The sequence below is a fragment of the Gopherus flavomarginatus genome, chromosome 5, assembly GCF_025201925.1.
Source record: "Gopherus flavomarginatus isolate rGopFla2 chromosome 5, rGopFla2.mat.asm, whole genome shotgun sequence".
Classification (NCBI taxonomy): Eukaryota; Metazoa; Chordata; order Testudines; family Testudinidae; genus Gopherus; species Gopherus flavomarginatus.
Window position 1 is genome coordinate 52,434,432 of NC_066621.1, and position 12,748 is coordinate 52,447,179.

General features: G+C 38.7%; 1 protein-coding gene across 3 annotated transcripts in view; it reads right to left on the reverse strand.

Annotated features, from left to right (window-relative positions):
* Positions 1 to 2,136: 2,136 nt before the first annotated feature.
* The window catches only part of CARS1 (cysteinyl-tRNA synthetase 1), a 49,716-nt gene continuing 39,104 nt past the window's right edge, over positions 2,137 to 12,748 (reverse strand). For 2 of the 3 annotated variants that reach the window (XM_050953690.1, XM_050953691.1), the window contains 5 exons: positions 6,993 to 7,073; positions 6,554 to 6,621; positions 4,992 to 5,051; positions 3,502 to 3,585; positions 2,137 to 2,473 (listed from right to left, as the gene is read on the reverse strand). In XM_050953690.1, the coding sequence (XP_050809647.1) occupies positions 2,339 to 2,473; positions 3,502 to 3,585; positions 4,992 to 5,051; positions 6,554 to 6,621; positions 6,993 to 7,073 (428 nt within the window). In that variant the 3' untranslated portion in view covers positions 2,137 to 2,338. Of the gene's footprint in view, positions 2,474 to 2,963; positions 3,042 to 3,501; positions 3,586 to 4,991; positions 5,052 to 6,553; positions 6,622 to 6,992; positions 7,074 to 12,748 lie in introns of all 3 variants that reach the window. The other variant, XR_007774501.1, reaches the window with a different exon arrangement.

Below are 12,748 nucleotides of genomic sequence, written 5' to 3' on the forward strand. Positions count from 1 at the left end.
ACAGGTCACAGCAGGGTATTTCCATCACTTGCAGCTTGTTCAAAATGCAACAGTAAATTGGCTTGCACGGTGTGCAGCCATGGTCATATTACTCAAAACTTGCTTTCTTTAGAAAGACCTTAAGTTGAGCAAACTGGGCCCTACTTACATTCAAGACCACCTCCTTGAGCCTTGTTCTATTGGATATTTATACTGAACTCTTAGGGCTCCCCAAGCTGCATCCCAAATCAGCAGACAACTGTACCTTTGTCAAAGTGCTCCCCACTCAACCTCTCCCACCAAATGGCAGTAAGGAAGGCCTTAATGCTCATTGAGGTGACAGTGCGTACAAAACTTGAAATTTGCACTCTCAGAATGCTAAATTCTCAATCTCTAAAAATGAGAACCCCTTTAAGATGTCTCAGGTTAACCACCCAAAAATTGAGGCACCTAATCACTAGTCACTTTTGAACATCTTGTTTGAGCTACAGAATTCACTGAAAGTAAAGAATATAGGGTGTGTCTTTAAAGACTCAGTCATCTGTTCAGAATTTGCAGTGTTTAACAGTGTTAGATGTCTTTAGTTCAGTAGAATGCATAACTGCACTGTCCCAGGAGCAAACCAGACAGTGAACTGTAACATTCACAATTTTCCCCTTGCTTCCATGTTGCTCAGAGGAGGTTGAGAGTTATTTCACCCTGTTATGTGGAGCACCTTTGTTCCTCTGGCCAGTGAGGGGTGCTGGAAAAAGCGAGCAGGCCTCTTCCCACTCTCTGGCCCTGTCCATTCTCTCCCCACCCACTCATCTACATGACTGAAGTCACAAGCTGAGCTGGGCCAAGCAGGGAGGGACATTCTTGCCCTGTTTGGCCAAGTGAGGGCTGTGACAGTCCAACTTATGGAAATGACAGTTAGCTTATACCACAGTGTCATAAACAGATAGCTAAGGGTTAATGTCTCTTTCACCTGAAGCACCTGACCAGAGGACCAATCAGGAAACTGGATTTTTTCAACTTTGGGTGGAGGGAATTTTGTGTCTGAGGTCTTTGTTGTCTGTCTGCCTGTTTTCTCTGAGCTTTGGAGAAGTAGTTTCTGCTTTCTAATCTTCTGTTTCTAAGTGTAAGGACAAAAAGATCAGATAGTAAGTTATATGGTTTCTTTTCTTTGGTATTTGCATGAATATAAGTGCTGGAGTGCTTTGATTTGTATTCTTTTTGAATAAGGCTGTTTATTCATATTTCTTTTAAGCAATTAACCCTGTATTTTGTCACCTTAATACAGAGAGACCATTTGTATGTATTTTTCTTTCTTTTTAAAACCTGTTAAAGTTTTCTTTACTGGGAAATTTCAGGGAAATTGAGTCTATACTCACCAGGGAATTGGTGGGAGGAAGAAATCAGGGGGAGATCTGTGTGTGTTGGATTTGCTAGCCTGATTTGGCATTCCCTCTGGGTGAAGAGGAAAGTGCTTTTGTTTCCAGGACTGGGAACGGAGAGGGGGAGTCACTCTGTTTGGATTCACAGAGCTTGTGTCTGTGTATCTCTCCAGGAGCACCTGGAGGGGGGAAGGGAAAAAGGATTATTTCCCTTTGTTGTGAGACTCAAGGGATTTGGGTCTTGGGGTCCCCAGGGAAGGTTTTTCAGGGGGACCAGAGTGCCCCAAAACACTCTAATTTTTTGGGTGGTGGCAGCAAGTACCAGGTCCAAGCTGGTAACTAAGCTTGGAGGTTTTCATGCTAACCCCCATATTTTGGACGCTAAGGTCCAAATCTGGGACTAAAGTTATGATACACAGATTTGTCTATAATTGGGGTTTTGAAAAACAGCAACAGAAGCATCATACCTGAACTATTTATAGTACTTCTTGCCTATGTAATGTCATTGAAATCATTTGAGAAATATTTATGGTTCTTGCTGTGGGACAAATTCATCAGCTTTGCTGTAGGTCTCAGTAAGTTCTACTTGTTATGACATTAACTATTCCAAAGCACAAGCTACATTGGATATTAGTTAGCTAAAGAGCGATATGCATGAGAAATTACCCAGGGGCCTGAAGAGGTTATAACAAGCAAGAAACCTATGGGGATTTGCTGACTGAACAGTGTCTTCCTCAAGAGAATTGTTCAATCTAGAATGATTGCGACACAAACATCCTACAGGGTCTTTTCATTTTTAATAATAAAATTTTATTGACACTCTAAACTAGATGATATATTAATCCACGTAAACAAGTAGTTTTAGCTTGTCCACAGTAGAACATGTAAACACAATACGAGCATCAATATATGCTCTTTACTGTTCCTATAATAACCCAGCTCTCGCCTTTATATTAAAAAAGAAGAATGTCCTGGTTTTGTTCTCAAATTGCAGTTCCATTCTGAGCCATTTGTAGATACTCCTTGTGAAGTTTTTCCTGTGCTTCATAAAGTTTCTTCAGTTTCTTCATTTGTCCTTTGCTGAGTTCTTTACCTTCTGTATCATGGGTAGGAAATCCCTGGAATATTAAGAACACTAACATCTTAGAAATTTTCATCCAGATACTTTGTTTGCCTTTGGTTCATCTTTTTCCACCAGAATCATGCATTATTAATAGAAGGGAGTAACAGCATAATTAATATATAACATTCTAAATGAATGAACATAGCACCATAGTAGAGGGCTTGTGTAAATCAGGAGTTTTAGGCCACTATTCAAGACATATCAGCTTATTATTAAACCCCAGATTTTAAAGCAAATGCAATAAAATATTCCACATCATACTGAGACTGCTGTTAAGTTTCAGCCCAGATCTTATCTCCCCATGATTTGCCAACAGAGAGTCATCCCTGTGCTCGTTACACTTCTGCATGGCAGGGGCTCAGCTACCTATATAGCACCACTCCTGCTTGCCCGTGGAGGGCACTCAAGGGTTCACATTGGGGGGCAATGTATGTTGTCTTAGTGCTGATCCAGCAGCTGCTACTCAGAAAAAGTAATACAGTTACCTTTCCCAGATAGAACTGGCCTTCACCCTCCAGGGAATGGGCAGATAGAACCTGTTAGCATGGTCCAATGGAGCTGTGCTGTCAGAGAGAGGGAAAGGGGGCACAGTGGACAGAGGCCCACAGTCTCCATGCAAATGGTCTGGGTCTCCAACAGACCCCCTGAATCTGCCAGGTTTTGGAGTGGGAGGAGGGGAGAGACAGGGTGTGTGCATAATCTTTGCCTCCCACCCGAAAGTTTCTGCAATTTAATCCTTAAGATTTCTATCCTAAAAATCATAGAAGTCTTCCCCAGTAGCAGGATGGCTAGGAAGACAAAGACATGTTATGCAACCCCCCTAAGTTATGGCTCTTACATACACCCTTACACAGGACATCAATGTTATACAATTCAGTGAACATGTAAGAGCATGAACCTGCTCCCATGAAATTAACTGATAACGCTCTATTGACTTCAGTGTGGAAATGATCAGGCACTTTAATCAATTAATAAGTTCTTACTTTTCAATTAGCATAAAGAAAATTTCCCCACTTTTCTTACATTTTCATCAAACTTGGAGTATTTGTCAAGCTCTGATTTAAACATTGCATGTGGTGGAATCTTCATCTTTGCCAGTTTTGCTGCCTGCAATATAAAATATGCATTACAACTTTACACTTTTTAGCATCCTAATGAATTACACTGTCACTTGGCCTTTTTTGAAAAGCTATCTGAGTGTACATGTATTGATGCACAGATGATCTAAATTGCAAATCAAGGAGACCCACATCACACTTGTCCATTATGTGGAGAGAAAGGAATTATCATTGAGGGATAGCTCTATATAAATCTTAAACATATCTGTCTGGAGGAATAAGTAATTAACTTAGTACTTTGTTGCAACAATTACTCAGTTACGAACCAATTAAGACAAAAAACAAAAACAAAACAAAAGTGCTGTTTCCCCCTACAACAGCTCAGAATAGCCAGCTTATGTGGTGCAGAAGCCACATGGACTTTTTGTTTAATTTGAGCTCTTGTTGTATTTTAGGTACAAACATAAAAAGTAAGCTATTTGGCAATGAGCTCATTGCAGATGTTTCCCTATGCCCAAGCAGAAATCTCATTGATTTGAATAGGGGTCCATGCAGGTCATAGCAGGATCAGGGCCTAAAATAACTAAACCATATTAAAGGAAAACTAAACTTTGGTTTTAATGAAAATGGTGGCCTCTCAAGATCATTAAAAGCAATGAAGTCATGAACTATTTTAAAAAGAATGGATAAATATGCTTGGAGATTCATGAAAAGAAAACATTCTATTTACAATTTTCCCTGCAGATCATACTTTGAAGGTTTACTTTACTGTGTTGCATTATTAGTGTGGTTTGCATTGAAATAGGAGCTTTGCTCTACAAGAGAGCATCTGGCTCCTGGTGCTTATTTTTCACCTGAAGTCTTAAGAATTTGTGCTAATCACAATTAGATGCTGTGGAGATGAATGTGTCTTCAGAGAGAGTTAGACTTCAGGTGAAGCATAAGCAGCAGGAACAGATGGACTTTTAAGGAAAAAGATACATATCTATACAATAATAAGGAGAAGAAAATATAAATGACACAGGCAGAAGCCTCTCTAAGTGAAATGTTCCTTAACTGCCAGAGCTCTAAAACGGTTGTGCATGCTGTATCCTACTCACAGCTATGCACTAAAAAAATGTGCTACAAAATATTTTAAGAAGCACCTACCACCTCTGTTCAGATTGTGTGGTAAGTTTTTTTACGGTGCCATCAGAGATGTGAACATCTAAGTGACCTAATTTGTAGGCACAAATAACTGTGGGCAAAAAACTGCCCACCTCATTAATTTTCATTCAAAAAAAATTAAATTAAAATTAAATTAAATTAAAAAAAAAATTGAGGGCCAGCTAAGGCTGGGCTGAAAATTTGGCCCACAGTGTACTGTTGCCTGCATAAGAATATAGCCATTAACACACATCTTCAAAAACATAATGCCCATTTTAATGTAAATTAAAAAGATATTTGAATATTTACCTCCTGTTCTTGTTTTTTCCTAGATGCTTCTTCCTTCTTTCTTTTTTTCTCCTCTTCAATCTATAAAAAGTCAAATTGAAAAACAGCACTACTTAATCAAAATTAAACCATTGCATTAGGTTATTTCTTACTAACGTCAGCTAAGTAGCTCTAAGTTTTAGATATTTGATTATAGGCAAAGCTGGTAATGACACCTATAATTATGGTTGCTCAATGCATCTGTTATAAGACCCTGTTTTCAGTTGCTTATACCTTTGTCAAACCAACTCTTCACACTGAAATTTTCCCTGCCTGGTTTCTGCCTCAGCCAGAATATTTTTGGGAAGTTTCAACAGAAGGGTTTCAGCGATTACTCAGAAAGAGATTAGGGATCAATATATTATTAAGCCCATATTAAATAATCCTTACAACTGTAATTGAGAAGCTCTAGTGCACCATGCTCTGGCGTGCTTTGAAAAAAGGCTTTGAAATTTGGGAGGAGGGTCATCTTTGTATCAGAGAGATGAGCCTTTTGCTATTCCCATGGGAAAAAATGTCCAAATTTGGCCAAGTTATGAATCTCTGAAAAGTCTCAGTTTACCCAAGCTCAGACTTGTTAGAGTCTGACAGCTAAATTCTCCAAAGATTCTTTCAGTACTGAGCATACTTCAGCAGGGGAGATGTATAGTCTAGCCAGGGAGCCCAGCCCACACAAAAGAATTAGGGCACAAGGACCTGAACTGCAACTCCCATGTGGCACTATATTTCCTAATCAATATATTCAAATTTTTGGCTGAAAAAAAACTTTCCATTTCTGATTTTTTTGCCAAAAGAGTCAAAAATTTTCCATGGAAAAAACACACCAAAATTTTCCAAACCAGATTTAGTCAGTATGAACTCCAAATGATGGAATTGCCTTTCCCCCCGCCACTTTATTTTAAAATATAGAAGTTATACACAAAAAATTACATCAAAAGACTATTACGGTTGCAAGTCAAACACTCCAAAGTTAGGGAATACTAGAATTAAGGTTCCTATGCAGCATTAATTCAGTCACCTTGTGGGTGTGCATTACAATTCAGTCTTACGATCACATGCTTTTTTTCCACAGGAATCCTGCCTCATTCAGTGCTACGTTAATGAAGACTTAGCAATTTTATTCTGTTTTTATCAGCAGATGTCAAATCAGTACTGCTAACTATATGAAAATATTTACCTTTGCTTTGTATTGACAAATATAGCAGAATAATTTATTCAAAGGAATTATTCTACCAGGAAGAAAAAAGCATAAATAGGTCATATTCAGCACATCATAATTGTATAAAGGCTTTTGAAACTTGGAAAGGTATTTCAATTCCCCATAGCATACTTTCAAGCAATTATCTCAAATTCCTTTTCTCAAGCACCACTTGAGTTTTGCTATCAGTTTGGGTGTGTTATTTTCCATTTTGTTTGTATTAAAAAATGGTCATTTCTCACAAATCAGCAAGGGAATATGTAATGTCAGTAAGGACATGCGTTTTACTTTACATGTGCAAAATAATATAATACATAAACTAGCTTAACATGAAAGAATTTAAAACCTTTTTCTTTTCTTCTCTTTCTTTTAGTAACGTCTCCCTGTCTACCAATTTGACCACAGTTGGGAGTCCTGGAGAAACAAAGAAAAATAAACACATAGCAGTTCCAACACATACATGTCTGGTATCACAAACGATTCTTGAAACACATCCTGCAGTAGTCTTTTCAAACTGTATTACTAAGTTAAATGCAAATGCCACCAAATGACCATTTAGAAATGACTGAGGAGCTAAGCACCATACAAGGAGATGCAAACAAACATTTTATCTGAATGCTTTTAAAAGTTTAAAAACTAAATCTGTTAAAGCTCTGTGCATTCAGTAAGTTTGACAAGGATTTCTGATTATTCTTGATCATACTGACATTTTTCAATATCTTAAGAAAAGAATTCACCAAATTTTAGCAACAGCTACAGTTTACAATACAGAGACCATTTGTTACCTTCATGATCTTCAAATCGAACTCCAAGCTCAGGAAGAATGTCATCTCGAAGAGCATCACTCAACTGCAGTACTTCAGTTACTACAATGCACAGAAAAATTAAAAGTTCTGACAAATTTAAAATGACAATTTACTTCTCCTCCACACTGCTATGTAGTTATATAATGCAAATAAAAAATTACTACAGTTAGACCAGTTTCTTTTTTTCCTTTTCTTTCTTTCTTTCTTTTTTTTAAGTGATAGATGTAAGGAAGGTTATACTGAGCCAGAGGAAGAAACAACATGTAATCTCTTGACCCTGTGTGACAGAGAAGCATGTTTCTTCTAGATAGACCTGGAATTTGTCATCCCCTCCCAAGATGCTGCTAGTACGCCAAAAAAACAAGATATCTCAAGCTCTGTGATGTAACTGCTTAGAGGCCCAGGAGTCTCACAGTTGCTGTTAAACAGACCTCTGATCACGTGGCATTACAATGTATTATTTCTAGCCCTGAATATAATTCCTCATCTCAGTGTTTTAAGGAAAAAAGATACAGTATTTTGTGAATTTAGCCTCTTGTACCTTGTGAACTTGTCTCTTAAAATTACTTTAGCATGCTACTAATGACTTCAACATTCCATACAAGGATGAAAAATAGCAACTTTTGGTGTCTGACTAGTTCCTGTAAACAGGAGCGGCGCCAGGGTTTTTGGCGCCCTAGGCGGGGGTCCTTCCGCGCTCCTGGTCGTTGGCAGCAATTCTGCAGCAGGGTGGGGGTCCTTCCGCAGCTCCCGGTCTTCAGGGCACTTTGGTGGCAGGTCCCGGAGCAAGTGAAGGACCCGCCGCAGAATTGCCACCGAAGACCTGGAGCGTGGAAGTATCCCCCGCCGCCGAATTGCCGCCAAGGGTGGCAAAATGCCGCCCCTCCAAATCCTAGTGCCCTAGGCGACCACCTAGGTCGCCTAAATGGAAGCGCCGGCCCTGCCTGTAAAAAGGAACATAGGAATTGCTATAGTACAGATTTGAGGTCCATCTAGTCCAGTATACTGTATCAGACAGTGGCCAAAACCAGTCGTTTCAGAGAAATGTGCACGAACCTCACAGGAGGCAGTTGTGGGAAAATCTGCCCCCTTACATTAGGTCTCATCCAGGTCTCTAATAGTTAGACTGACTTGAGCTCTGAAGCATGAAGTTTAATATCCTTTCAAAAATGTTATTGACATAATGACTTTAGATCTTCTTGATTTCCATATAAATTGCCCAGTCTCTTTTTAAATCTTGCTAAACTGTTGGCCTCAATGACTTCTTGTGGCAGTGAGTTCTACAGTCTATTTATTCACTGTGTAAAAAATATAATCCTTTTATTAGTAGTTTTGAATTTGCCACCTTATAATTGCATTGAGTGTCTCCTTACTCTTGAGTTTAGAAATCAAGAGACTTCCTGTGTACCTTTCTGAACAGCATATAGTTTGATCATGTCCCCTCATTTCCTCTCTCATCAAAATTATCAAAACCATTTCTTCCTTCACTTGATTAACCATTGAAACAGTTTCGTGAAAGTGGAGCTATAATTTGAATATTTTATACACAAAAAGCTATAGTCACTATTTTTTTTTGCCAGCTACATCTAATTATCTTCCAGAATGTCAATAAGTATAATTTAAAAAAATCACTTCAAGTTATGTAAAACAACTGGATGTCATGACTGTAAGTCTCTTTCACAGAGGGCTAAGTCAACTACACAGGGGTGAAACTGAGGCTATATTTTGCCTAAATGTCTGATACCATTATTATTTGTAGTGCCGCAAAGCCCCAGTCAAGGATCGGGACCCTGTTTTACTAGGCGCAACTTACATGCAATGCAACGACAGCCCCAACGCCAATGAGTTTACATTATACCCTAATGACATGACATCAGCTGGATGAAACAAATATAACAGGTGTGGGGGGGAGGAAGGATGGGTTAACAGTATAGACGCTCCCCAGGTTATGCAAACCTGACTTATGAAAACCCGCACTTATGGAAAAAGTTCTGTAAGTGGGGTTTGGTTTGGTTTTTTTTGGGTGCATAATTGTCAGGTATAAGTCCCTGACTTAACGCAAAATTTGACTTACACAAAGCGTTTCGGAACAAAACACTTGCATAAGTTGGAGAGTGTTTGTAATATACGTTGTAAAGACTTGAAGCATATCACCTATATAGCCATTACCAGTTGATCATGTCAGTCAAGGGAAATAATTTAACATGCTTTTGTTTGAATTTTAAAAGATTTTTAATAAAGAAATCTTAATTGCTGGAGCTTGAAATAACATTTTTGTTCAAATATATTTTGAATCTCCAGCCCCACCTAATCAAACATATATGAAGGCTCCCCTAACATCTACTTCCAAGTGCTTTGTCAAATCCTCTAAAGAAACCCTGCTGAAGAATCTAGCAATGGAGGGGGAAAGAGAAATTTCAAAGACAGGCAGCTTAATGTTTAATATTGATTCACTAATTCAGATAAGTATTTAGCAAATCTTTATAGATATTTAGTTTCTAACACAACATTTTTGAGGTTAGATTAAAAGCATGTTTTTTTCTGGCAGCATTGCCCGAGTTTTAATTTTGGCTCACAAAACAGGAAAGTGCAATCGCTACTGAAAAAAACCAGCGCTGACTAGAACAAATGCAACTACACAGAACTTTATTTTAGCTTTTTATATATTAAAAATCTCTAGCTATTAAGTGCCTTTTGTCATTATCACTGCTTCCTGTCTACTCTCTCTTTCAGGCTGATTGCTAAATGAATGAAAACATGGCCTTATTTCACAGTAGCATTTCTTGGTAGCTCTATTTCCTATACTGAATTGCAGTTTCAGAATTTCTCACAGCAACGTTCCCTAAAGCAGCATTTCCTAACCTGGATGGCATTTCTTAACCTAGTCTATGATGGTGTGGGGCAGAATGGAAGGAGAAGAAAGGGTTCAAGGCAGCTGGAAAAGCTGCACCCTGCCTGGAGCCACTTGACTGCTCTTTGTGAGTTTACTGCTGTGATTAATGCTCTAGGATACTTGAAACCTCCCTGCTCTTGTGATATGTGGTCCCCTAATAAAAATAGCCACAGGAGTAGGTTGTGTACAGTAGTATAGATATAGGAAGTGGTCTGTCACACTAAGCGTTGTGTTTGTCTCTGCTCTCATAACATACCTCTGCTGCAAAAGCAGGTGTCCCAGAAACACAAAGCAATCAAAAGATGTGTCCTGCCCCAATTACTTTGTAGCCTGCTGGTGAGTGGCAGAATGAGTTGGCAGGGAAAAAAATACACTAAAATCTTCCCCAAGGAAAAAAGTAAAAGTGAATAAAATTGTAAGTAGTAAAGAAAAGGACATCACAAGAAAGGAGGGGATGAGTGGAACAGAGAGAGATGATGAAAAGAGAAAGTAGACAGAAATTAGAAAGGATACAGCAAGGAAGCTGAAGCTAGACAAATTCAGAGAAGAAATAGGGTGCACATTTTTTAACAGTGAGGGTAATTAACCATTAGAACAATGTATCTAGATATTTGACAGATTCTCCATCATTTGAAGTCTTTAAATCAAGACTGGCTATCTTTTTAAAGGATAAACAATGGTATGGGCTTGAGGCAGAAACTACTTGGTGGAATCCTATCCTATGTTATGCAGAAGGTTGGACTAAATGATCAGAATGGTCCTTTCTGGCCTTAAATCCTGTGAACTCTGCCAAGGCATGGCATGAGGGTATGTAGGGAAGTGCCAGTCCATCTACCTGTTGCCTGAGGATTTCTAATAGGTGAAATCAGGAACCACTGCCCTACTGAATCACATCTATCCCACCTACACACAACAGGACAGTGGAGAAGCTATTTTCCTGTATCCTTCCAATATCACACATTTTCAAAGCTGTGATAAATAAAGGCATTGGCCATTTCTATGGAAAATCTTTCCCAAAGTGCTTTTCTGTTCATTATCCACTTCACTCTAGCCTTCTCCAAGTCAGCCACTTGCAAAAGCACTGATTGATTTTAGGAGAATGTGATTTAGCTGAATTGGAAATTGACTAGGACAGCATGGCTAACAACTGTTTTCTTGCAGAAGTGCCATTGGATGTTAATGGCCACAAGCGATCAGGGTCTCAGATTTATCACTCGTACAAAAATAGGTACCGATCAAAGACATAAGTAAAGAGAGGAAAAAACCTACATGTATTTACTCAGAGATAAAAGAAAGCGATGAAAAGAGGAAATACATTGGTTACTTGAGAAGCAACAGAAGTGGTTCACACAACACCAAGAGCAAGTACAGAAATTAAGAGCTTCTGGATGTATTTATGTTGCTGGCAATCCAAATTTAGTATCCTTGTTTGATTCATAGTAAGCATTTTTTCCTAGAGGAGGCTGATGGTGACAAGATTACTTGAGTCAACTTACATCTTGAGTTTTTAATAAGTAGGTTCTTCTCCCGCCCTGCCCAGTAAATTGTTCTTGCACCCATGTTTCAGTGGGTTCAATATACTGAACAACACTTCCAAGTAATTCTTAGTGGATATATTGTATAAGAAACACTAACATTTGATGATAATTCTCAATACCTTGCACATACACCTCTACCTCAACATAACATGACCTGATATAACACAAATTCGGATATAATGTGGTAAAGTAGTGCTCCGGGGGGGGGGGGGGGGCGGGCAGGGCTGCGCACTCCGGTGGATCAAAGCAAGTTTGATATAATGCAGTTTCATCTATAACATGGTAAGATTTTTTAGCTCCCGAGGACAGCATTGTATCGAGGCAGAGGTGTACCAGGGAAAGTCTTCAGCATCCATTATGAGGCTTAGATAATGGAATCAAAGTATCTAATTGTAAGCTATTATTTTAGAGGGTCTATTTTCTTCAGTTATTCACTGACACATATAGGTGCAGATGCACACCCCCTCACTGTCTAAACTACTAAAATCAGAGTCTTTGCCTTTGCTTGGTGTTCCTGTGACTCATCTGTTCTTTGCTTGAGGAGCTGGAATCAACCCTGGCCTTTGTATGCATATGAAAATGTTCCATTTTAAAAAGAACTGTTTGCTTTAGTCTGCAGTCTATCTCCAGTGAATTGTTTGTTTTTCTTTATCCTGGGTAGGTGGGCACAGCTGACCAAATTCATCTTTGGTGTAAGTCTAACAAAGTCAATGAGCGAGACCAGAGATGAGTTTAGCCATTATCTGTTATACTGAAAGGTGATGATGATATCTCATGCACGGAATTAATATGATAGATCTACTGACTGTGTAATAAAAGCAATGTCTGCTTGAGTTATAAATATTTACCAGTCTGAACCTATGAATTATTAAATATAAGCAGCAGAAGAAATCCTTCAAGGTAGAAGAGAATGAGGAATTTATACATGAGAAATTCATAATTTATAAGAGGAGGTTATCAGCTGGTGCCTGTAGAAATGTCAGCACAGCGGCTCCATGCACTATCTTATGGCTGAACTGTGCCAATTCTCCATTTTAGCACCACCCCAGCAAGAGGCTTTAACTGACAGTGGGGAACTTGTTTATGGATCTCAGCTGCACCAACTGTAAATTGTCACTGTCATCAAAGATTGATGATGTCCACAGAAGTTACCCAAGTACTGAAACAAAACCTAAAAGGCACATGATGTGAAGTTACTTTACATAATGGGATGAGTTAAAAACCCACCACGTTTCCTGGAAATTATGAAATCATTTTATTTAGAGTCATTTCTGCCCACTGTACACTAGCAAACAACACTATCA